Below are 27,547 nucleotides of genomic sequence, written 5' to 3' on the forward strand. Positions count from 1 at the left end.
ATATTGAAGTCTATAGATGCAAACACACTGTGAGCTCAGGAAAATGCAACTTTGATAGGTCATTTGTTCTGTGAGATGCAATTGGACATTTTAGACTCCTTTCAAAGACCAGAAGGAAAGAATTTCTTCAATCTGTGTATAGGAGAGTGACTTCTCAAATGTTTGTTCTAAAATGAAAATGGATTTGTGTTTTTTCTGAAGAAGCACCTTTATATTGGGGGCTTGTATCCAAAATGCTTTTAAGATTTTGAAGCTTAGAGGAGGCTATGTAAAGATTACCATAACTGATTCCCGTGAGCTTTGAGACAGGTCTCTAATGGCAAGATAACGAGTTTTTATACACATATGATTTCCAAGTGCTGCTATCCTTACTCATTTCTAGTTAAATCTGCTGGGATTAGGCCTTTGCCATGCCAATCTCCCACCTTCCTATGTGAAGTGTTTTTAAAACAGCTTTTTTTCTAGCATATTATTAAGTTTCTTAGCAATCATTCTCTTTCTTAACTTGTGGGTGACTTCAGAGTATCTGAAGAGATTTGACTCCATTTGAAAATTATATTCTGCTGGAAAACAAGCTAGAAAGTAAACGTTTCAAAACATTTTGTGTGTCTGTAAAACATAGACTGTAATTTATTTTGAAACTTAGTTACTGATAACACTGCAAAATTATTTCTACTTTTCTGTATTAAATTTAAAATTATGTTAATAGTTAGAAGACAATAATTAGAGATTAGCTTCAGCAGTGTGGATACAAGGTGCATTTTATCACTATTTCCCATAAGCAAGGAAGTTTCTGTACAGGTGAATTCGGCCTTAAATTCTTGAGAAGGGACTTGTGTGTAGGGATTAGCAAGGAGGCAGTGTGAGCTGGGGACCTGGGTTTGGGCCCTTGTGCAGCCCCTGGTACATGGCTCAGGGTTCAAAGGGGCTTTAGCAGTAACTGGGACTGATATTTCCAAGTATTAGCCAGGCAGAAGCTCCTAAGTAGAAAAAATGCTGTATGAAGTCACCTTCCTTTTGAATAATACGAAAAATCTGTGACCACAGTGCTGCTGTACTAGCTGAGGGAAGCTCAGCATTGAATGCCAGAGCTGTGAGCACACGTTTGTTTGTTGGTTTTGCCTTGGTGTTTTCCTTGAAAGGCTGAGAGGAACCATATGGCTACGGAGCAGGATGTTGTCAGGTCAGAAGACCTGCGTGCTCAGCTTAGCTGGCTGCTAGACTGTACCTAGGAACTCTTCCTCATCCCACAGTTGAATAATTTGACTCTTAACACTTGAAGCTCTTTTGGGTAGGGGCTGTCTTGCCTTATGCTGTAGCATCACAATTTCTGCTGGCTGCCTTCAGCGTGAATATAAACAAATAATGATAGCAGACAACTCTGCTGGCCTCTCGAACCTTTGTACTCCATTCTCAAATAAGACTGGTTTTCCAAAGCTCTTTGTCAGCAAGATAGGCTTATGTGCCTAACCCTTCTTTATAAAAAATGTAAGGAGTGTAAAACATGCATGATTTAGGTGCTAAAAATAGGTTACATAAACTGATCAAAACGTGGATATTATTAATAGTTAAAAGTTAGTTTTAAAACATTAATATCGACAGCTTTAATCACAGTAAAGCATGAAAACAACTAGCTGCTTCTGTTGTTTTTACCCTCAAATTTGGGATCGATTGACAGTGATCCGTGCTGCGTCCTAGTGCATCAATATCCAGCTGTGGGATTGCCACGTGAAGGGTGTGCAGTTGTCACGCGGCAGCTCCCAAACCAAGATTCTGATTCCTCTGAAGGAGACTACACAAAGTCCAAACTTTGCATGGGCTGTATGAGCCTGCACACAAATAGCTGGGAGCTGTTGTGGTTCAGACATGTGTCGCCATTTGGGAACAGCTGTGGCATGCTACACAAGACACATAATTCCTGCTGTACACAAACACCTGTAACCTTGAAATAGAAGAGGTTAGACCACCAATTTTCAAAGCTCGAAGCTGCATGATGCCAGCACTAATTTAGCTACTTTAAGTTCTAATCTGTTAGTAAAGTGTCCTACAGTTTTTCTTATGAATTGCTTATCCTTTTTCAGAGGGCTGGTTAGGCCAGATGTTGTCCTTCCCCTAAAAGGAGATTATATCACGAGTGATGCTTCTTTATAGCAGAGCACTGATTTTCTGGAGCAGTAGCCTCCCATTCACAGTCTGAAAGAGTATTTGACAGCTGCTCAGATAAATGGAATGGGTTTTTAAAGGCTGTTCTGAAAATCAAACTGCCCTTCGTGTAAGTGCCTAAAATGGATGTTGGTGCCTAACACTTGGTATCCAAATTAGAGAATTTTTATGTAGTAGTGTTAGGGGTGTGTATTTTTGATGTCAGGCTGATCTGGAGAGACTTCTTTACCATGTCCTGAATTAAAGTTATGGCTAAAGATGGATTACTGGGAGAGCTGTGTAGGTTCTACTGATAGCAAAATATTGCTCAAGAGCCTCATGGGTTCCCTTACTCATCCCTGAAGAGAAAAAGAAAAACATCTGACATAGGTGCTGGCTGATATTTAATTCTGCCACATTGCAGGCTTTGCAAAAGGATACAACAGAAACTAATTTTTTTGAGATTTTGTGAATTACAAGAGTGAGTGTCTGTTCTGGGCATCCTTCCGACCTAAAAGCTTACTAAGTACAAATTACAAAGAATTTTTTCCTTATATTCATATGTTCCTGTCACTCTGATATTTATTATGTAGCACTTTATTTAGAAGTATAATAATAGTAATATAATAGTTGACAAATATTTGATTGTTCCCTTATGGTAACAGACAGCATGGGTAAGGGATAAAAGGCAGAAAATCATGTGAAAAAAATAATGAATACAAAATGAAATAGCCAAATTGGAAATTAAATCTTCTGAATAATTAATAAAAGATTTCTTAAGGCATTCTTCTGATAAATTTGATGCCATTTTGACTGCTACAAGACATGCTTTATTTCAGTTCTCTGGTGTTCATTGTTTGAAAATGTGCTCGTGTGTGAGGAAATGAAAACATTTTTGAACAGAAGCAGAATTACCGGTTTCTTGCATAATTGGAACACAACAAATAATTAAACCTTCACTAAATTGAGTACAATATTTTGATGACTAGATAACACCACATTATGTCCTGAAGCTGCTGTATTTTGTTTCTGTGCAATCTGTCTTCCTTTCCATAATATTACAACAGTATGTTCTATCCTCATAACCTCTGCAATATGCCCTCTCTTTTTCAAATGCTGTCTTGAGGTATGATGTCATCAGTTCTCATAATTTCATTGCACCCTCTTATTAAATTGGTTTGCAGGTGTTTAAATATTTGTCATATGCTGCATAGCCAGCATTTGCAATATTTGCCTTAATCTCATTTGTGGTTTCTTTTTTCACCATTTCTGTCACCACAAGGTAAGATATTGCAGTCACACAGCCAAAGCTGTGTAAAACATCATTCACTCCTTGACAGCTGGAGTAATTTTTTTCCAGTGCTTCTTTGTTCAATTGCATTTATTTTGCTGAATGGTGTAAATGAAAATATTTAAACCATTATTCTGCCTTTATATGCTGATTAAAAGAGAAGTGCTACAAATTTGCAAGATGGTTTTAACCAGAAGATGGCATGTTGTTTTCCCTCGCTCCTTTTTCTTTCTTACTTATTAACAACTGCCTTTCTCCTTTTTCTGTTGTTTCAGTTAAAGGATCAAGAAAGTTAAGTCTGCCAACAGATCTTAAGACTGATCTTGGTACGGTAGGCGAAAGCCAGCAGCTTTAAACTTCCTTACATTCATTGGCAAAACATTCTACCAACTGATTCATGAGATAACACAATAACCTCAGAGGCTTTGTCTGAAAAGGCTTTCTAAAAACCACCTATTAACCCATACAGTTCTGTTGGCAGCTCTCAGCATTTTGCTTGTTTAATACTCATTTATTTCATGTAGATCTATATTGCCAGTCATTACACACTGTGTGTGTAATACTTTATTCTGAAAAAGCTCCAGAAGTTTTTCCAAGCTGGTTGTCGGTGAACTCTGCCTATAATGCCCAATGCATGCGCTGGTCTATTTTCTTTATTTGGTGTACGAATTGTGCCACAACAGTGATTAGACAATTGAACATCTGTATTTTATGGTGTCTTTGAATGTCTGAGGAGTCAGATTGGAAATCAGTCATTTGTCTCAGTCTTCTCCTTGAGATTTACTTCTGCCAGCTGTTAAATACATTGTTTTTTCTGTAATCATTTTTCTCAATTCTGCTTCAATATTTCAGTGGAAGTGCATAGTGAGAGCACAAATTTCACCTCAAAAAACCTAAAATGAAAATTCTATATCTTGAATAATCTAAAACTGCTTGGAGCAGATCATGCAACACCATATCCACATAAAGGGTATTGCTCCTGGTATTTGGATTGAAATGTGTGGTTCACACAAAAAGTTCTTATAATTGTTCTTTAAATATTCTCAGTCTCAAGGAGTTCTTTCTTGTTTTACTCTTGGGAAGTTTCCCTTGTAAGATGACAAAAAAAAAAAGCCAAGTAGCCATGCCTCATTACTTAGTGTCCTTTTAGAGATAAAAATTAAAGTTGGATCATGTCCTTGGACAATACAGCTGAACTTCATTGCTGTCACTGAGAATCATGTGCACCTATTAACCAAGGTAGCATTTGTTCCACAAGGCAAAAGTCAGGTGTATAAATATGTCTTTCATAATCTAAATGATTGAGCAACCTGGAAAACTGTCAATTGCTCCTGGTAAAGATTAGGTAAATAAATGCGGAAAAAAATAATTGGAAAATTTAATCCAGGTTTTGCAGGTTTCAGAGTACAAAGTGATTCAGTTGAAATAAATTTGAGAAAGGAATGGAGGAATACACCTAAGCAAAATTTGGAGTGGAAAATTGTAATGTTCCTAATACTCCAGAAAGGTGAAAGAAGTAGGCAGCTATAGGCCTGTAAAATTAATATTTATCACTAAAGTAATGGGCAACTATTAAGAGGGAAGGGGAATACTTAGAATATCAAAATAACCATAGGGGATAGGATTTAAGACTAGGCCATATTCTACAGATCAAACTTCTTTTTGTTAGTATTATTAAAATACATTGTCTTGAAGGACACATAGCATTAAATAACTTTAAATCCTGAAGTACAAGACAAGCAAAAGATAAACTTAATGGATAAAAGACTGGATTTAGAGGATTTTGAAAAAGAAGTATACTATTGTAATTAGAATTGCTAGAGCTTTATTGTTTTATATAAAATGTTGCATATCAGAGAAAAGGCTACATTATCATCAGCTTTCCTGTAATCATGTTGGGAGCGGGACAATATTGTAAGCTTTGCCTAGAATATATTGACAAATTGCAGACAGATTTATATTTTTAAAACTCCAAACAAATTAAAAAAAAAAAAACATCCAAAGGAAACCCCAAGGATTGAGGAGCAGGGTAAAAAGCTCCAGAAGTTAAACAGATTCAACCTGAAAGGGTAGGAAGCATGATGAATCATTTTAAATATATGACATATGTAAGGAACTTTGAAGATTAATGGAATACATAATCCTGCCTGTAGTTTTGATTTCAGAGTAGTGATGTTTCTACCATTCCTTTATTTACTTGTATTCATTATTTTTTAATAGTATAGAACAAGCCTAAGAATAAGCCTAAGAAGGTCCAGTTCAACATCTTGCAGGAACTAGTGGAATGCCATTGATTCCAAAAGCTTCATAAGCACTGAAAGATGTGATCAAATTGTCACTAAAGCATCTTGTTTGTTTTTAGTGCCACAGCAATCAGGTATCCTGGGCTCAGATTACCCAGAAGCTAAGGATGAAGCACGTGGAAGCAGCATTCAATGTCTAAACTGGCACATACTCATGGATAATCACCAGCAGAGAGAGGTTTAGAAAAGGAAAAGAAAATGGACTGAAAAACCCCCAGACTTTCAACTCTCAGTCATGACTGTCTTAGAAGGGCAAGATATTCCTGTTAATTATTCTAGCCATTAAAACTGTGCTGAATTATAGATTGCTTAGTTTACAACAGGCTGGGAAGAGCCTCTCTTTCTCAGTATAAGGAGCTACATTTAAATGAGAGTTCCTGGAAAAAGTGATGACCACATTTCAGTTACTTCTGCTCCAAAATGTCTTGGCCACACTGACGGAGCTCTTGGAGATTACTTATCCACTGTTCAGCTGTTGCCTGGGATTGTCCCCATAGTCTGAATATGCAGTGGCCAGCAGTAGTTTTTGGCCCACACTTCTTGTAAAGATATTCAGGTCACCACTTTGAAATGATAAAATGTTGTCCATGCATCCCATTGGCTCTGGCTGGGAGCTTTTTAGAGAGTGCTGATAGATCGCCCACTCTCAGCAGCAACTGCAGCTAATTGGGGCATACATTAGCATTTGGCAGCTTACAGTTCTGCTCCCTTCTTATGATCTGCCTCCTGGAATGTCCTTGCTTTCTCTTTGCTTTGAATTGTAAATAGTGGAGGTTAAGTAGAAGTTAAATCTATTTCAGGTGGAGGTGTTGCCAGTACTGGAAATTGCTTGGGGAGTAGTTTGCTATCGTTTAGGGGAATAATGTGTGATCTGATGACTCAAGGTGTTCTTGTTAAACCTCAGCAGGATTTTCATGACCTAAAGGTACTTTGGGACTCCACTTTGACCTTTATATGACTGATGAAGTTGATCTCAGCTTATTTTTATTTTGATGTGGTGATTATTATCTCTCCTTGCTGAAGCACTTGTCACCTGTGGATGTTGTCTCTCCACACAGAAATGAGTGATGTGGCATATGAAGGGATAAACTGAAATTTCTTGATAGTTTTAGCTACTGCAGGTCACAGCAACCCAATGTTTATTTGAGCTGACCAGAAGGAAGACGTGTCAATGCTGCTGCAAAGACTGTACAGCTTCTCTGTTACCCTTCAGAGGCACCTCTGAATTATAGTATCTTTATTTTTAAACCTAATAATGTTTCCAAAAGTCTTCTGAACAGATCATCTTCATTTCCTTGCTTGTGTTTCACAGAAATAAGTTATGGAGATAATCCTAATTTCATTTAATCAAGTGGAGAGTCTGAGCTATATCTAGATACAAAGAACTGCATTGGTACTAGAGCTTTCTAACTTTGCTTCACCAGCCACTTCAAGCATCACCTTGTATTTTATTTTTTAGAAAATATTTCTGCTCATTTCACTAAAAGCTTTTAAAGGTGCCAGCTGATCACAGGGAGCCAGACAGAAGCCATAGCTAAAGATAGGGGAAGGTCAGTAACTGCTGACTTTTCTAGAATTACTATGAACAGATGGTTTGACTATAAGGAATTGTGCCATCACCTAGACTTTATTAGTGAAAGAACAAAAGGAAATGCAAATATAAATAGATATCTCTTTTTTTCCCCTTCCTGCTAAGCTGTGATCATCAAAATTTTAATATATTTTCCTATGCTTTCTGCAGATACTTGTAAGCAGCGTCTGAGTTCTTTGCCAAGTGAAGTTAATGTCTTCCACCTTATACAGTAGTGAAAATCTAGAAAAATTACCAAATAAGCTCATTTTTTTTTCAGGGGTTTGAGAATATTAGAACATATTCTAATGCAGAGGCCCAAAAACTTTAACTCTGAGAGCTGGGTTCATAAAACATAATTGTAAGGATCAGATTAAGGACCTGGGGTTATGGGTTTGTATTTCGTTTTGTCCGTTTTGGATGAGGTTTGTTGAATCTGTTTGATTTGTGTATGTGGTAATAGAAACATAATATAAAAAGATCCACTCATTGATGCCTTTGTATATCATTGACAGGGAAGCATCACTACCTGGATACTCCCAAGCCTATAAAACAGTGCCTGAATAAATGAAGGCTCATTTCCATTTTAAGAAGGAACAGTGGGGTTATTGCAATTCTCGCTTTAATTTTTCAAAGTATTTACAGCAGACGTTAGTCACTCACACAATTTTGAAGCTTTTAATCTGTTTTTGCTTACTACTGCATTGGACAAACTGGTAGATTTTAGGTGGAGAATTCTGTATTGATTTGTCTGGATCTGCAGTTCTGTTTACAAAGCTAAAGAATTTTTCAGAAATTTTGAAACTAGATGAGTTGCTTTCCTCCTGGGTATGACTTTGTAGAAAAGGCAGTCCAGACATCCAGCTGTACCAATTATTTCCTTTAAATACTTGGCAATACTTGAAAATTGTTTGTATTTTTGCATGATAAGGATGCTAGGGACTTGTCTAGTGTGTGTGTCGCCTTCCAGAAGGGTAGAGGAACTTTTCTGTCCCCTTCTCAGTCTGAAAGTACCATCTGAATAGAGGAATCATCTGAACTCTGCCTCTAGGTAGAATCACAGCATAATCAAGGTTGGAGGGGACCTCTAGATCCCCCAGGTCTAGATTGTCTAGACCCCCATCCTGCTCAAAGCAGGTTGTACTACACCAGGTAGGTCAGGACAGTGTCCAGACAAGTCTCACAGCACTTATCTCCAATCTGGCAAATGCCAAAGAGAGGGGAAGGATTTCACCCCTCAAGTGGCTGGTTCTGCTCTTGCAGAGTCAGTGGGGGATGAGCTTTGCCTTTTCTGCATTAAGTTTGATCACTATGAAGGTGCAAAACATTGTGAGGTGGACTAAAGTATTTCACTTCTACGGAAATGGTTTTAAACCCTTTCAGCTATTTCACATCTTGAGGCTTGGATTTTGATAATCTGTGTTGAGGACCCTACTAGACTGAAGTCTGTTAATCTTCTGAAGGCCAGGTGTATAACAGCACCAGTTCCTTTCTTTCTTAAGTAGGAGAATGTTTGTAGTCAAACATTTTTAAAAGAGAACCTATATATCTAATGGATATATTAGCTCTTCTACCAGTCCAGATAACCAGAATTTTTAAAAAGCAACAGAATGATTCAGTTATTGTAGCAGAATACACATGTGCTCTGTGGTTACATTTCACAGCAGAAAGGGGCTGTGTTATAATTTCTAATGTTTCCAGGTGAGGAAAAAAAAAATTACAGCAAACTGATTTACTTGGGAATTTTACAAGCAAGTAGTTAAAAGGAAAGGTAAGTGCCTTAAACCATAAAAAAATACCTTAACTAAAATGGTTATAAGTAATACAGTTAAATTTCATCGCAAAGGAAAAGCAGTGAAATTTGGCAGCTGGAAAAACAAAACAAGTGGTAAAGATCATCATACACTTAGGAGTTGGTAATGACAAAATGATGTACAACTGCTAGGCTCCATTGTGGCAGGTACTCACTGCTCCCAAGTTCTTTGGTTTTACATACAGAAGAGTTCCTTACTGAGGACTTCAGAGGTAAGTCATTTTCCACTCCTTTCAAGCACTACAGACACCGACAGGGTGTTCTTCCATTCCGGGGTCTCTGCTCACCTCTCAGGGTGTAACATTTTTCATTTTTGAAACCAGAGAATGAATGCCATAGTGAAAATGCAGGTGCAATGGTACACTTAAGGAGTGCTCAGGACAAGTTGTTGATATCCAGGTGATCCTGTGGTCCAGCCACTCTGCTTGCATGTTCCAGTGTTGTTTTCTGTGCAGCTCAGGATTTCATGCTTATGTTTTAGAATTCAACCAGGTTTTCTGTCTTATGTTTTCCTGTGTATCGCACAAGGCATAGCAACCATTTATGTTGGATTATTCTGTGGAGGCACACTGAGTGCTGTGTACTTTTTGAGACAGTCCTGTAGTGTGGTGTTAAATGATCACTAGAAATTCAGCAGATGAATCTGAGGAGCAGTGTTTTTCATTTGGAGAGCATTTATTTTGGATTTTCATTTAATTTTTTTTTTCCTAATTTCGGGCAAAAATAGTCATTTTAAAAGAGAATCTGTCAGTGATCTGACAATGCACTTAATCTTTTCAGCCACTCCGCAGTATTTTGCTTCTCTGACAAATACATCTGTTCATCCTGCTTTCAAAAAATATGGTGATTTTAGAATGAAGTGTATGATAGGATTTTGTTACCATAGGCAGAATACCATTATATTACACAGGCAGTAGGTTACAATGACAGCATATTATAGTGTTAGAGTGGACCTAGATATTCTACCAGCATGTCATTAAGACAACTCTTCCTTCCTCTTCAAACTGATGAAGACATGATATTAAATGTACATTCTTCTGGCAGTGCATCTGTATGAACCTCTTCTGCCAGGGCTTTCACCTTCTGTCCTCTCTGGCTGACAGAACTGCACTAAGGGAAATTTGTGTTTCTGACTTTTTAAGGAAGTTTCTTTCTAATAAATTCCTTAAAATTCTTAAATTTAATGGCATTAGTCTGTGTTCTCATTAATGAATATTTGCACTATTGCACTAATTTTGATTATTTACAGGCAAACCTGAGGCTTTTCTTGGGGCCATTTGTACAGTTTTGAGACTGCTTTTTTTTCTTAATTCAAATCTGTCTCTCTCTGCTGTGTAAAAATAAAGGTTAGTCACCACTGTAATCATTACTCAAAATCTAATCTATTGGTAATACACAAAAATCCATCAGTGGAAACAGATGGATTTTTCTTCACTTTAACACTTTAATCTTGAAGTAAAGATTGTATTCTTCAACAGTTGTTGAGAAGATTCTCTCAGACTTGCTTTTCAGGTTCTTTCTGCTCTGTATTAAAGCATTTTTCTGGTTCTTTCCTGATTCTCATCTTCTCTTTTATTGATTACTTCATTACAACTTAAGATGACATTATAATGCTTCTAATTATGGATATTTATATTCCTTTGTCTCTGCCTCTCTCCAATCATTAATAGGAAGGTTTTGAGCTAGTTTTTCTGTTTGAATTTATCCATTTGTTAGAACTGAAAGAATTGCTTGCTCATATTCTTTCCTGATTTTTTGTGTCAAGTGTAAAAAATTGCAAGGCACTAACTGCAAATGAGTGCTTCTTTTTTACTGACATTTTCATTACATTTGGCTTTAACAAGTGTTCATCTTTTTACTAGTAAGCTGTTGGTCTCTGTGGCTCTTTTGCAGAGGTCACCAAGTTGTTTAAAAGTTCTATGTTTTAATCAGGCAGGTTGTGTAGGATATACATTGTTACTGTGTGTAAACTAAAATCTGCATGTATGTATAGAATATTCTCCCTGTGCAACATGCCTCAAAGAAATTTGGCTTAATCTGAGGCTGCCCTACGGGTTTGCTGCTGTCACATCACAGCTCTCAATAGTTTCATCAGCTTTTCAGTAGCTGATGTTACTTCTTCAGTTCCTCTTGATCTCATCATCCCGCTGGTATTTTGTGTGACACTCTTGCCTTACATCCAGCACAGTTCTCTTTGCTTTTTAAAGCAGTTTGTGGAGTGCACAGGGCACTAAATGGTGCTGGTGTTTGGTAACGGGGACAGATAAAGCATTTTTAATTCCATGGGCCCAGGCAAAGGCAAACAACCCCAAACTGCACTGTAGAAGCAGCACATGGAGAACATTACAGAGTTTTATGTCATGAATTTTTATGTATTTTAATACATCATATATACAATGATTTACTGCTGCTTTATTAAACCAATACAGTTAGATTGGTTTTAAATGGACTAAAGGAGTAATTGCCTATGATTACTTCCAATAGCTTGCATGAGCCCTAAATTTTTAAATTAATGATCAGAATAGCTACAAACTGAGCCCTGGCCATTTAGTTCACTATCTATAGGGAATATACAAGACTGCTCCCCTGGCATATTGAGTGGCTCTTACACAGTTTGGAGACTGCTTCAAGGATAAGCTCCACTAAACCCTGATGCCCAAATATATTGCATTAATGTGGGACTGGCTGAAGGGATCCAGGAGCACTGGAGAGGATAATTCTAATTAGAAGGGATAGGAGGTGATGGCAAATGCAGTGGTAGAAAAGAGGAGTGTTTTGTGCAGTTTTCTTCAGCAACAACTTTTCTTTGCCTCCTCCAGAAGAGGAGAGAGTGAGGAGCTGTTGCACTATTGTGTCAACAGCACAGAGAAATCTGTGCATTGCTGCTTAAGTATAACATTAATGTCCTTGATCTCAATTAACGCTCCAGATCAATTAATATTTCCAAGCTGAGAAGAGCCTCAGTGACCATGAGACAGAAGCAGTATTCCAGCAAGGACAAAAGTAAAAATGTTGCTTTTCCTTACAAATCACACAAAGCCAGAAAAAAGCCATGTTTTTACAAGCCTCCTGTACGTGTTCTTTGGAGTGGTAGGGAGACATCTGTCATGGCAAAGGAGAATCAGGTGACTCAGAGGGGTAGTAAAACATTGCAGCTGTTTCAGAAAGGCTGAGAGCTTGAACATTCTCATTCTCCCTTGGAAAGTACACTGTAGAAAAGTAGTACTTCTGTTTTTCTTGTCACTTTTCTTGCACACTTCATCTTTTCTCAGACAATGCATTAAGGAACCCTTTCTTTAATAGTACATAGCCTTTCTTTAGAATTGTTTTGTATCACAGAGCTTATAGCATTAAAAAATATGAGGAGTTAATTTTTAAATACATACGTAGAATTTTCTCATGGATTTGAGTGGTCTTTATCTGCTGGATTCTTTTTGGTTGCTCCACAAAAATATTGCAGCCTTGTATCATTATCTTACTTTTTGTGCAATGCCTGTGTTTTTACTAAGGCTTGAAGACCTGCATTTCTTCTTCTGTACATTTTAAAATGTTACATCTAATCAGAGGAACAAAACAGTGTTAAAATGCAGCCAAAGTTTGTAGCTGATCAATAAAATCCCTATTCTGCTCATTGTTATAGCACCCACTAATATTTCACCAGCTTCAGTACTTCAGTACTTGAAGGGATATCTCGATGTCTTTCGTCTAGGATGAAGCCCGATTTTTTTTGTTGTTGTTGTTTTTTCCTTCCCAGGAACTGGCTTTGCTTATTCAAAAAAGCATTGTCAAAACAGCTGAAGGGATTTAGGTGCCCAGATCCTAAGATGATTTTTTGGGGGCCTTTGAAGGTAACTGAGACAAGTTAGCATACTTAGAGAAACACAGCAGCATTTCTCTCGAACTGTGGCATAGTGAACGGGGGTTTGGATGTGTTGTGGCCATTCTGTACAGTGCTCAGGGGAGAGGACTCACAAATGTTGTTGATGTTTCTATAGAATATGATTTTTTTTTTTTTCACTCTGTTATGTTCCTCACCACTTCCTAGGATTCCCTCTGGAGATAATTAGATATCATGCTGAAACACCTTCCCACAAACTGAATTTTGAAGAAAGGAAGCAGCTGGATGAGGATGTGTCTGTTGCTGAGGTTGAACAGTCAGCCTGTGTCCTTGAACAAAGCCCCCGATCTCAAAGGACTTTCTGCTGAAATATACAAACAGTTCCAGGAAATTTTGGAAAATTTCCTAACTAAAAATGGAATGAGTCATCCACATCAGTTTTATATCTCCTGTTAGATCAGTTAATAGCCATGTATTAAAGAAAAATGACAAGAAGCATGAAAGTTGTCTCCCCTACAGAGCTATTTTGTTACACAGTACAGATACTAAATTGCTTTCTAATCTATAATTCTGAACATTTTTTTCCACTTTTGTTCATTAAGAGTGAACTATTTTCACATGGAAAGGCTATGACTTGCACATTCAAAGACTACATGTACCACACTGTACACTGTATTCAGTATAGGAATATTGAGGGAATATAGAAATAGCTTTTCATAATGTACACTGGTGCTGTCATGGCATGGTAACCAAGAAATAAATTTATCTTGGTACAGGAACATTCATCTTTTCCTTGGATACAATACAAATCAAAGACAGTTGACTGAGTATGATCCTTAAATACAGACTCTTAAAGACTAAGATAATCCTCAGATATAAATAACCCAACATTTATAATAAAGGCAGAAAAGCGCGAGACTGTGGGAATTAACCCCAAATTAAGGCAGAAACCTCTACCTATGGTGTTGAGCTTCTACAGCTTTGAATAAAATATTTGGTGTGCTTGCATGAATCTGAACTTTTGTTTTGCTTACTACCTGCTCTTTACTTAACATAACCTGCTGCCCAAAAATAATTCAGTTATACCTGGGTCTGTATCCTTTCACATGTTGAAGGGGAAATTGTGTTCAGTAATTCTCCTCATCTTGTCTTGCCAGGCATGAGAGGAAGAAAAATACTGCATGAATATTTTGCGGTCCAGTCTAATTCTGAACTCTGATCCAAGCCCTGATCAGTGGTTGTTGTGGTTTAAAGACCTGTTGACAAAGAACAGAGGAATGTAGTAAGAGTTTGAAACAGGCATGTTTTGTTTCCCACCCCATGAGACAGCAACATCCGCTGTGCTGATTGACCATGGCCTCATTTCTATGGAGCTGCAGCACACAAATCAATTGTTCAGCAGTTTCCTTAGAAGTAAAATAAATCTATGATCTATAAAGAATAAAATGCTTAGCAATATTATGGCTATTTTTGTAATTATCTCAAATAGTGGCCTGTTTCGTGCAGCTTTGAGTCAGGCAGGAAAGATGTCTAGCTCTGAATTCTACCCTGTAGTAAATTATACTTGCAGTTCTTACGAGAGCAAAAAGGAAAGAAAACATTCAAATTGACTTGGCATCTCTTAGGAGACACAACAACGGGGTGTCAGTGTTACCCGCAGTGCCTTGGTAAATGCCTGTGTGCACAGGTCAGCAAAATGCTGTGGGATCTGCAGCTCTAAGAACACGTGCCAGCTCTGTGGCCCTTGGGTTTATTCAAACCGTACCTTAAAAGATATGGCGAGTTTTTCACATACATCTGATGGGTTGGTAAAACAAATCAGTGGTTATTCACAGAAGATTTGATTTTACCCATTCTCAAGTATCAGAACATACATCTCTCCTCCGTTCTGAATCTTGGGAGCTGACACTTTACCTAGCATCTGTTGCATTCACTTTCCAGATCATGTGAATGGTCACTGTACAAGCCCAACATCCCAGAGCTGCAGTTCAGGCAAACGCCTTTCCAGTGCGGATGTGTCGCGAGCAAACCGCCGAGGGCCGGGCAGGCCCCCCTTCAGGAAAGCCCAGTCTGCAGCCTGCATGGAGATATCTCTCCCAGTCACCACAGAAGGTGGGTGGCAATCACTCTTTTGCCAGGTATTCGTGAATTTCTCACCGGGTGTGAAAGGGAATGAGTTCAGCAGGATCCTTGTCTCGGTTATTGCCTTGAGCTAGCTAACACTTTAAACCCTGGTAGGCAATCAGCAACACCATGACCCTGATCCTCTTCTTGTGGGGAGTGTTTGTATCCTAAGCTGCCCACCTGCAGGGGTGTCTGCATCACAGTTACAGCTGGGACCAGTACTCCCAAATTTCCACGCCTGTTAATGAAGGCAGAGCAAGGGGAATTATATCACTCAGATTGTCTGCCTTGGTATTTTTAAATGCAAATTGTTTCAAATACCTTTGTTATTCATGGCACATAGCTAGAAGATTTGATTTTTTCATTTTTATGGTAACAAAAAATCAGATTTTTTTTTTCCGCCACATTCATGACTGATTGTGAGCAAAACATAACCCTTTTGTATAGCTCTCTTTATGTGCCACACAAACATGGTAAGTAACACTGTCCTATAACAGCTCCTGATGGAAAACGTACCACTGCCACAGTAGTTTCTATTGCTGAGCATTTTTCTTCATCCTGTGTAGTACCAAACCCATCTGGGATTCTTGTATGCAGATACCCTGCAATATCAGCAGCACTTGTACCTGCCAAGGCCACAGTATTACCTAATCCTTTCATGCTTCTTTTTTTCTTCCCTCCCATCCTCCCAGGGTATATAGGGTCACTGGCAAGCAGTACCCACAGCCCCCTAAGGGCCCACTGACTCCTGTGTACAAAATGTTTAGTAATACAGTGATACTTTCAATGGCATGATGTTGTTTTCTGCATCCCTGTCTCGTGAAAGATTCACTTTATGTTGTTCATGGCTATTTATAATACCTGTCAAGTTTAATATAAAAGTGTATCTCTTCTAGAGATAATCATCCAACTTCCTTTCAGGCTTGAGAAGTAAATTGAATTAATTGACTTTTAAAAATCCTATTTAAAAGTATCACTTAAGTAGTATTAAAACTTTCAGTAAAGTCAGTGAAATGACTGTTGCAAGAGTGAGCCAGACAATCTCCAGAGTCATTTATATCAGCATGAAATGTGATGGAGCATGGTTGCAGTTTGTCCTTGGGTGTCTGGATTTGTGTATAAGTCATCTTTCAGCAGGTCTGTTGACTAAAATAATTTTCTGATTATCTGTAGTCTCCCAGTAAAGCAAGGTCTTCTGTCCAGCTTGTCTAAACTATTTTTCAGTTGGCAGTATTAGATTTTTGAATTCTAGCTCTACTGCCTGATCTGCCTGGAATGACTGACATTCCACTGTTCTTCATGTATCTTGAATTTCTAGACGCACTGCTTTGTCAAGTGGTTTGATGTGTTTCTAAAGGCTTTTCTGCTAAATAACATGATGGAAGGTAAATAACATGGTGGAAGGTAGTATGATGCTTGAAAGATTCTCAGTCTGGGTGAGGGAAAAAGAAGAAAAGGAGTTAAAAGGTTTGAGAAAGAATATGCTGAGAATAAGAATTCTCTCTCTAATGTGAAAGTGGCTTTGATCAAAACCTTCTGGTTGAGCTGTTCCAAACTAAAATGAAAAAATTCTCCTCCTTGCTAAGAATTTATTGGCTACTTGGGAGCATATGCTGCAACAAACAATAGATGTATTCCCAATAAATTATTTCCTTTATTTTTATATTCTCATGAGGTGAGTAAAGATACATATTTTATGTCTTTTCTAGAAAGGTAGCATTTCAGGTTAGAATTTGATAGGCTTTTATTATTCTACCAGAGTAGAATTTGATTAGAATTTGCTATCTCAGAAGGACTTCTTAGGCATTAAAAAAAAAAAAAAAAAAAAAAAAAGCCTTTGTATGGGGGTAAATGGTTCTTACCTTTTTTAAGCCTGTCTCCAAGGCACTGATAATACTTGGAGATTTTTTTTAATAATGCTTCCAGTTCCCACTCTTTACAACCCCTTCTATACGATTTGATTAAAAAGATAATACATTTTGGTAAGTAATCATAAGATATATATTAGAATAATGAATCCCTTGCATTGGATTTCAAACTCTACCTACTCAAATCTGACCTCCTGGTACAACAAGAACTGTATTTCCAGCATTTTCATCAAGTCTATTTTATACAAACTTTCACACAATACATTCTTCTGACTTCGTTCCAGCAAGCTGATTGTCAAGATTCTGCTGACTCTCACCTCTTTACTTCTGCAGAAGGATTCCTGATAGAGACAAACATTTTTGAAGAATGTCTTTGCAATGATGAATCATAGGAAGGAAATGGGGGGGTGGGGAGGGAAGGGCAGAGTAGTTGCCTTGTTGTCTGCAGGTTGAAATATTGCAAACTGCTCAGATTCATAGAGTGCTGATATTTCTCCCACATTCGTAGCAGAATAATTCAAAAGCCAAGTACCAGTAGCAGAGGAGTGGTGCATCATTACTGTTACTGCCTAAACCTGTGTTTTTCTCAGTTTCCTCACCATCCTCTTTTACGCTTTTTGAAATGTTGCATGTTGTCTCAGTATCTTCTGCTTTCATAAATGCACTACTCTCATGGCTGTAGTAAAAAATTCTGTAGTTCCTCAGTATTCTATATCTTATTTTAGCAAAAAATTAGAATCTTGCAAATTCTCAATACCATCTTATTATTTATAAGGAAGAGATTTTTTTTTATGGGAAACACTGGAAGAGATTGCCCACAGAGGGGATGGATGCCCCATCCCTGGAAACATTCAAGGTCAGATTGGACAGGGCTCTGAGCAACCTGACCTAGTGGAAGCTGTCCCTGTTTGTTGCAGGTGGGTTGGAACCAAATGACCTGTAAAGGTTCTTTCCAGCCCACACTACCCTGTGATTCCATGATGAGTGATTCTAAACAATCTTGCTTTCACATATTTTTGATGAAGCAGTACCTTGAGATAATATAAGAATTTATGGGCATTGTAAACAAACCCACAAATACAGAAAATTCCATTGCTGAGCTTCCAAAGTCTAACTTTCAAGTCCCTTTTGAAAAGAAGTTTTTGAGATTTCAGAAGTTAGTGATTATATTGCTTTGATAAGGCTTTCTTGCACAGAGTAGAAACTACATTTTTTTTTTTATTATCAAGTTAATGTTGTGTTCTTAAACAGTAATAAAAAATACACATGAATGCAAATTATTCTTAGCCATTAAAATCCTTACAAAGACTCTGACCCATGACAAAGTTCTGTAGAATGGGAATGTGTTTTGTCTCCAAGCTTAGTGGATTTTTTTGAGAGCTGTAGCCATTTGCACTGCTCATGTTTCAGTGAGTTCCAGCTTGGGGTTCTTACTAGCACACAATTTTTTCTGCAAGTCTTCACAGAGACATTGAAATAGGGATTAAATCTTTGTTTAGTTTCCTGGGGAAAATGTGTGGCTCGACTGGTTTGCCTCCCTGTTCTGTGGCACAGACCCAAAATAGTCCATCTCAGCCTAAGAGCTGACATCATAATTTTTAAACCTGCAGAGATCCCAACCTGATCAAGAATTGCAGTCTAGATGAATAGATCCCAAACATCTGCTTCTTTTCTGCACAGGAAAATAAAATATGTATTGTGTTTAAATTTTTAATTGCAATTTTAGATTAAAGAAAACCCTGAATTAAAGAAAACAGTGGCATTAAAGAATAAAAATAAAATTGCTGTGGGAGGGAGCTCAGTGTGGTTGTACTTGTGTAGCTGGTGGGTACATGGATGTGTGCACAGATGCACGTGCTGGCACACATTTCTCCTTGCTTTGTGTGTTATGAGAAGTCTTTCAGACTTAAGACTTCTTGGTTTTTGATTGTTCTTTTTTTTCAAACACTGTTTTTTTAAGTAATTTTGCATTCTCCAAAGGTTTCTCTTTAGCTTGTGCTGGCTGAGGCAGTCATTTTTTTCTCCTTGTCTCCATCCATACAGAAATCTGGGCATTCTGCATACCTTTGTCCACGTGTGGTTCCATCATACATCGTGGGAAGAAAATACAGAGTAGGGTTTTTCCTTTGAAGTGTAGTGCTTGGAAATTAATTTACTCCCAGCAGCAGTGATATAAAAATACTTCCTTATTTTATTATTTTTGTTCCTCATTATGTAGTTTTTAATTAGTCACCTTGTTCTAGAAAGGCCATTTACATATTGGTGTTACAGAATTGCCTCTGAACAGGGAATCCTAGAATGGTTTTACTGTGCATTGTGATTTTCTAGGAATGCTGAGAGCAAAGACTTGGTATTTGCTTTAGCTTTCCTTTAAAACAATTCTGTTTCAGCACTTAGGTGTTTCAGCACTTTTGGATAAACTCTTTTGATTATAGGTAGTTAAAATTTGATACAGAGCACTTGAATTGAAATGTCACTATGAGATGGAAAAATGAACCACTCAAGTAGTTATTATTTTTAATAACCTTACCAAAATCCTATGGCAAGTACAGCACCATTTCCATTTTAACTGGTCCAGTATACTTGTATACCTGAAGTTTTTCATTGTGTCTGTATATGCATAGGATGACTACAGTTATTCAGGGATAAGTTGTTCTCTCATCTGCATGATTTTGTCCAATTTATTTTGGAAAATACACAGTACTTGGTATATACTATATAATTTAAACTTTTTTTATTCATCAAAAGTATTTGGAAAATTACCATTTAAAGAAAAGCCTTTTGGGTAGCCTGGTGGAAACTTCCAGGCAAGTCCAGTGTGCTGTAGCTGGGGTCTTGAAACATGACACTGAGTAGTTATCCTAGAAAAAAGGCCACTGCCTGAGGAAGCAGATTCACCTGGTGTCATGCTGAGCATTAAAATGTTTGCTGTGTAATTTAAATAAAATTTATATCATTTTTCTCCTGTCAGTTATGGCCGTGCTGTTAAGCCATCTCCAGCAGTGCTGTATCCATAACACGCTGGATTTTTTTGCACTGGATGAGTAAATGTGGCCATGAGGTTTCCTTTCCATGTGGCAAGGTGGGGGTAGAAGAGGGAGGTTTCTGTTTTTATCACTGGCTCCTCTTTTTCTTGAGTCTCTCGGGCCTGAAGCCCACGTGTGGCTGTGAGGTAGGTAATGATGGCCAAGGGGTTGGTTGGTGTAGCTTTTAAGGCAGTGCTTCCTAGGCCTTCAAGGAAACAGAAAAAGAACCTGGTTGCTTGATGTAGAAAAATATTGGGAAAAAAGCACAAAAGTATTCAAATGCTTGGCAGGGTACTGCCGAGAGGAAGGGAATAGTCAGCTGTCCGTGTCTCTTGAGAAAAGGACAGGACATAAATTACTGAGGCAGAAGCCTGACTTAAGGAAGACAGTTGGGGATTCATTTTGATCACAAGGGTAGTTAACTGCAGAAATTGATTCTCTGAGGAGGTTATTGCTTCTCTGGCAGGTTTTCAGAACAGCTCCTGTTCTCCAGCACATTCCCTTTTGCCAGTACTCTCAGTCTTGCGGAGTGGATCATTTCTGGTGAACTTCCTTGCCCAAGCAGCCGAGCCAGACTGACACTTATGTCATCCCCTGGGCATGGCACAGCAGTCCTGGGACCACGCTTCACAAGGCCCCTGAGTGCCTTGGCTTCTCACAGCTGGACTTTCATAGCACATGGAAAAGCCTTTACATTGATGGATTGATTGATTTCTCAGGGAGGGGCTGATGGTGACTCTTCCTGTAAATCATTTCAATTTTGATAGCATTGGAAGTTACTTTGCCATCAGTTTAACTGGTAAGACTTGTATAACAGGAAAAAACTTGGAGACATTGTGGTAAACCACAGCCTCCACTAACTGTTGTGTTTGTCACCATATTTCTTGTCTGTGCAGAGAAGCAGATAAAAATGTTGCAGAGAAGACTTGTTCTAGATCTAGAAAGTGTGTTTCTTACTTACCTTGGAGTATGTTTTCTGTTAGGTTCTACCACGATCGACTTGATTTCTTATGAGAATCTGTAAATTTTCTTTAAAACAACCAACGCCATGAAAATATGGTTGTTCTTGCAGTCACTGAATGTCTAGTCAGTTTAGTCAGTTTTAATTCAAATAATGATTTGATTCCAGGTGAAGCTAATTTCACACTATACTCTAGACATGTTAAATGTTAGGGTGAGATATGCCCTTGAACACTCAAATTTAGCTTTTTTTCCTTGCTAGCCATTAATTCAGATCAACCCCAAGTGTTTTGCTATATCAATGGTCACTTCCCTTGGCCTGCCTCTTCCACTCCCAGTGCCCCTGGAGGTTCAGGTTTTGTGGGTCTCTGAACTTGCACCCCAGTGACAGCCTGAGATGAAGCTGAGGTCCCCAATACTGAGTGGCCCAGGTGAGAAAGGTGTGGAGGCAGAGATGTTGCCATGCCATGGCTTCATCATTTTCCATGATGCCTTTTGTCTCCACTTTATCCTTGGATATTCCACGGATAAAAGTTCTACAAATTATTCTTTCCTGAACTGGCAGTGTTATGAAAGATGCTTCAGCAGAACGGATAGTTCAGGCTGGGGTTTCAGTTCTACAGAATTGTGATGTCTTTGATTAAAAAACATATGTCCAAGCTCATAAACTAAGTCCAAATTGAGCTTTTCGTGATGTTAATGTAAAGACAGTTTGCTTGTGTAAGTCAAGGGAAGTGATTCATAGAAGTAAATATGGAAGTTTGATAGATTCTTACTGCAAAGATCTTTTGCATTTTTATAGAAATTATTTTTGCTTTTTCAACATGAAGAATAATTCTGCCCTGACAGTTCCCTTCTGTTTTTAAAACTTGCTGAACTAAAACATAAGCCTTGACTTTACTATATTCTGGAAATACCAAAGATCCAGGTCTACTTTCTTGAATCTGTGTTCTCTTTCAAGCCTTTACTTGCCATGTATTCCATCAGTGTTGTATCAGTGGGAATTGAGTGAAACCTTTCAGGTTACACTGCCTTAATTGTAGCAACTTCAGAGCAATACATTTCAGAACTTCCTCCAAGGAGGGTCAAGCATCCCACAGCTGTGAGCTCCATGAGAGCACAGGCACAGCCACCGTGGCTGGAATACTCTGCAAGCTGCATATCCACAGCATCGTTTTAGGGAAACTTATTTAAGTTGATCTGGTTGGAAATCATTCGCAGTAAAATTCCAGATTATTAGCACATTATTTGTGCTCGGGACAACTGCTGCTGCTTTCTAGTGAGTTGTGTCATGTGGAATGCAGCTCTAGAGTGCTGCTGTTAAAATGTTGGGTTTGTAGCCAAGCAAACGTGCAGTGTTCCTAAATGTGTCTTACTTCCTGCCCCTTTATCCTTTGTGTTGCTGAAGCATTGCCATCGTGTTTGGTCTGTGTGTGTTTGTGATGTTACTGTGTACAAATTCATGCTGTAAGTATAATTCCTTTACTGAATATTTCCCTTGACACTCAGAGCTTTGAATACGTTCCTGACTACATAATTTTGAAAGTGACAGAGTCCTCTTAAAATGTAAGATGATGGTCTTTCTCTGGCAAATGTTTTAAATAGTTCCATTGGCCTCTGTTAGTTTCAGTGTTTGGGATTAAAACTTTTAGAGTTCTCCAAGTGAGGAGAATATAAACCATTCCACTTTTTTTTTTTTTTCCTAGAATGTATTGATTTCCATGTCAAAAAGGTCAACCTCTGTATATATTTCATAAACAGATCAATTACTCATTACTGTAACACCAGGAAAGAAGCTATAAATAGCATCCAAGACACTGATAATCAATTGCAAAACTCTTCAGTAATGAATGTAAATATTTGCTATGAAAATGTTGATCTTTGTCACTGGTAGGTTTGGGGTTTTCATTCCTCTTAACAAGTGGTACTTCTATTTTCCTGATTCCTAACTTCATAAAGAAAATAATTTTAAGTTAGTCCTAATTCCACTGTTTTATAAAAATCCCAGTACAATTTCCTGGAAGATATGATATGTGAGGATGTGTTCCCCTTACAAGGCTTGAGTGCAGCTGAGAATAGACAAGTCAGAACATTCCCCTGAGCACAGCATACATGTGGGGTTTTTTTAAATCCATGGGAAAGTGAGGAAATTCTGGTTTTATTTCTGCTGAGCAAAAGGAAGTTAAAAAAAAAAAAAATGTCTCTGCAGTCTTCATTCTGTACAGGTGGCAGTTGAAACACATGGAATCAATCATTTACTCAAATAAACTTTTGAATTCTCAGAAAACCCCCAAACTCCAAAAGATATCTTCCCCTAGACACCAGTGCACTGCAGCAGGACCCTCTGTGAGGCAAGGAAGGGGCTGGGGCAACTGCTCAGGGCTGCTTTTGCATAAATTCATGATGATGTTGGGTCCAGTCATTCCTGTCCTTTTGCAGTGCATGTGCCTTCATGGCAGTGGGTTGCATTCCCAGTGCTGCAGCACTTCCATGGAATCAGAACATCCCCACATGACGAGTGGCACTGCACTGCTCACACACACAGATGAACACAGGGGAAGACTCAAAAGCACTGGCTTCCTTTTTAACCTGTGTGTGCATTGAAATGTCCTGTGTGTTTTTTTCATGAGGTGGGAAGCAACTTTGAGGGGTTTTGGTTGCTTTTAAGTCATAAACTTCTGTTTGTATGCTGCTGGCTTATCACCCGAGTTTAAGAACCAGTCCGGTGTCACAAAGGAAATTGGTTCCTGAGTTTCCACCTGCAGCTCATTAACTCATGAATGAAAACATTTTGAAATAAGCAGAGCTACTCAAAAGACAGCAGTAATGTTTATTCTGTGTTGCCTTGACCCATGGAATACAGCTTTTTGAAATGCACTGACTGCAGGTAGTAATGCTTTAGCTCAGAGCTGTTTATCATTCCAACAGCAGCATCTCCTAAATTACAGTCACTGCTTAGCTCTCAGGGGCCACTGGATCCCTCTGATGGTGCTCTCTGCTGCCAGCTGCAGAAAAATCCTGGAAACCTATATAGGAGAAAAGAAAAGCCAAGAAATCTGGGTGTGCAAGACAAAGAGAAAAAAGGATGTGGGGATCTGAGGGGTTGTGGGGGGCCTAATGGATCTGGGAGTTGGATATGTACCTCTCAGAGAAAAGGGAATACTGGGCTTCCTCAAAGCAGGAAGCAATCTAGAGACAGGAGCACATTTATTAGACAGTGCCATGTTAGCAGGATGGTCTCCAGAGAAGAAATTTCTGAAGAGTGCTTCACAGGTGAATGTCCTGTCCCCTGGCTGAAGCACAGAGTCCAAATCAACTCTGACCTGTGTTACAAGGAAATGGTCCTACTTCAGACCTTTCCTGCAGAAAGATGTAGAGACATCCTTGCTACACTCATCGTGCAGAGTGAGGAAAGGAGAACAGAACAAAATAACCTGGAATATGGTGGCTCAGTTAAGGATTGTTACAGGCTGGCAAGTCAGCTTTGAGAAAATGGGATGACATTTTAAGACACAGAAATCATACTAGCAAAAGATTTGGTGAGTTTTTTAAACTTCCCAAGGAAAGTGCTTTTGTGTTTCTCCAGGATACAGTGTCATGCTTTCTAGATGAAGAATTTGGGGTAGAATCTTTTTGAGAAAAACCTCCCAGAGAACAAGACTCAACTGAACTTTATCCTGAAATCTAGGAGGAGGAGAAATTTCTACCTTGCTTTAGAGCCAGCCAATAAAGTCACATAGCAGTTGCAGACTTTGCTCTTCAGATATGTTTAATGACATCGCATTTTGGCATACGTCTTGCTGATCTTTGGAATTTCAGTTTGAGTAGTGTATTTAATAGAAGATGGCACAGTATGTTCCCAAAAGTGTCCTAAAGATTATATCTGTTAGTGTCAGTTTTGCAGAGATGTATTAGTTAACTGTACTGCACAGGAGTGAGGAACATTTCTTGTTAATTTAGGGAGGGAGAAAGCTTGATGACACATGCAAATGGCACATCATATATTTTAAGTTCTGTGTATATCGCCTACACTAACTGCATTTGTCCTTTCAACATCTTTCTTAGCTTGAGCACCACCATATTTGAATTTTTTGTGACTGTGATATTAATACACCTGTTAAATAGAAGATTAATTACATAATAGCATTTTTATTAAGGATTAGGTACCCTTTGGGAGGAAAAAAATATATATATACACATATACGGAGCCCTGATGATTTCTGCTTTCATGTCTTCCTTTCTTTACCTGGCAGCTGTCAGTGCTCCAGAAGGAGCTGGGCCAACTCATGCCCTGCAGGAGGAGTAAAAAGTGCTTGGGGTTATGGGAGAAACTAATTCTCAAGGTGTTAGCAGCTGTATCCATAGATGTGGCAACATTCCCAGTTTATGCAGCTACATGGAGCAGCGCTGAGACAGAACTAGAGCTTCAGCAGTGCCTATGCGAAAGTGAAAATGGGGTGAGGGCAGCACTTGGAAGTTCAAGGAGACATAAGCTTCTCTTCCATGAGAGTGGAACTGAAGTGCCAGGAGCAGCTGTCCTGTGAAACTCCTCTTTGACAAGTTACAGATGCCCTCAAAGGACAGAAGGTGGCCCAAGTGTGAAAGAGTAGCCGGAGAATCTGCCCCAACCCTGTGTGCCAACACTTCAGGCAGAAGCACGTGCAGAAATCCTGGGTATGGTTCCAGCACTGCTTCACCCTGGTGCTCTCCAGTCTTCCCCAGGGAGCTGCAGTGTAGGGATGACTGAACTGAGGCATCTGGGCAGGGGAATGCAATGCTGCAGTTCGTTGTCTGAGGAAGAGATTCACTGGCAAAGCTGCTGCTCTTGTGGAGCACAGGAACCATGTATACAGTGTGAGGATTAGCTCAGTTTTAAGCTGGAGTACGTGAGAAAGTAATTTTCTAATTTTATTCTTCAACCCTGGCTAAAACTATTCCTCTTTTTAGATACTTCTGTTGGCTCTGAAGAGGTGACTCTCTTCTGAGCTATGAAAAGGACAATTTTGTACCAGATACAGATCAGCTTCATAATTACAGGTTCAGGAGCCTGTATCTTTATCAGATACAGGCTTACCCTTACCTTTATCACAGATCCAGTACCTTCAACTATTTCCCCACCTCCAGTTATTATTGTTGCAAAAGAGCGTGTAGGGTTTCCAATTATCTGATCCCATTTTTAACTACAGGTTGGTAAAGAGCAGCACTGGCATATGTTTTGCCAGTGCTGTGCAGCAGCTAGCCCTACTCCCATCTTCTCTCTGGCTCCTTGACTCTTCAGGAACTTCTTAGCCTTCTGTGCTTTACAGCCTCTGATGTTCCTGCCAATGCCAGGAGCTGCCTCACACAGCTTCATGCTTCCTGCCTGGCACTCGGCAAAGCAAAGCAGAGCTCCTTAGCCTGTTCATTGTTACCTCTCTCTGAAAAGCTCAGAGAACAGTCTCTGTACCTGGGCACTTGCAGTGGGGAGAGCACAGCTCTGTCTCCAGCTGGCTCTCAATGCTGCCTGCTAAAGCTTCGGCAGTGCCAGCTCACTCTGCAGTTGTTGCCAACGGCACAGAGCAGGCTTCTCACTTCACCCCTTGGGAAGCCAGAGTAGATTTGTACCCTGAGACATTCTGGAGACTGAGTTCAGTTCAACAATGGGTGTCTTTTCCCCAGGGAGCAGCTATTAATACTTTCACAATAAATGATGACTTTGAATGCAGTGCTGGAGCGTCCTAGTGATGGCAACAAGAGCAGAGCAGGGGACATGTGCTCTGAAGCTGGTAATGACATCTCCCTTCATGTCCTGCAGCAATGAGATACATGGATTAATTCTAAATGCATTGGTAACATATGGGCCTAAAATTATTTCGTGCTATTTAGAACAAGTCCTTTGAGCTAAGGCTGTTGTAAATTCTAATTAGTCCATGCTAATCTCCATAATAGGCAGCTATTTCTAATGCAGATCTAACTGATGATGTCTGACAGCACTTTCCACACTTATTTATACACTGGCAGCAAGCTGGTATCATGCTAGGGTCGGAATGTTTGCTCAGGTTAAGAAAACTTTATTTTCTGTACTCTGCAGGGAGTTTGTATTTACTGCCAGCTTGTGCCTGCTCCTGGAGCAGTGATTTATGCCTCTTTGCTTGTATTTGTTTGTGCAGAAAATAGGGAAAATTCCTTCAGCCGTTCCCGAAGCTCCAGCGTGTCCAGTATCGACAGGGACTCAAAGGAGGCGATCACAGCTCTGTACTTCATGGAGTCCTTCGCCCGAAAGAACGACTCTGCTGTTTCCTCCTGTCTCTGGGTCGGAACAGGCCTCGGAATGGTCATAATCCTGTCCCTAAATCTGCCTGCTAGTGACGACTTACGGCAGTCAGAGCCTGTCATGGTGTCACCAAGTGGTGAGAGTCCAGCTCTTTTCCTGCTTTTTATCTGTCTTGATACAATGGGGCAATAACTGCATGATTTTGTACAGCCTTTTGGGGAGAAATGTCTCAAAAAATGAAGTGGTCACTCACTGAGTGGAGAGCACACAGGTAAAAATGCTCATGAGGGACCAACAACTTTATGGACTGAGATACTTTGGTTGCCTTAGTTCCAAATGTTGCCTTGTGCAACAGGCAA

At 39.1% G+C, this 27,547-nt stretch overlaps 1 protein-coding gene across 1 annotated transcript in view; it reads left to right on the top strand.

The window, feature by feature from the left end:
* Positions 1 to 27,547, top strand: part of STXBP5L (syntaxin binding protein 5L) — a 180,422-nt gene that overhangs the window by 145,311 nt on the left and 7,564 nt on the right. The window contains 2 exon segments of the mRNA XM_066341019.1: positions 14,899 to 15,069; positions 27,085 to 27,324. Coding sequence (XP_066197116.1) covers positions 14,899 to 15,069; positions 27,085 to 27,324 — 411 coding nt within the window.

Source organism: Sylvia atricapilla, chromosome 2 (genome assembly GCF_009819655.1).
Source record: "Sylvia atricapilla isolate bSylAtr1 chromosome 2, bSylAtr1.pri, whole genome shotgun sequence".
NCBI lineage: Eukaryota > Metazoa > Chordata > Aves > Passeriformes > Sylviidae > Sylvia > Sylvia atricapilla.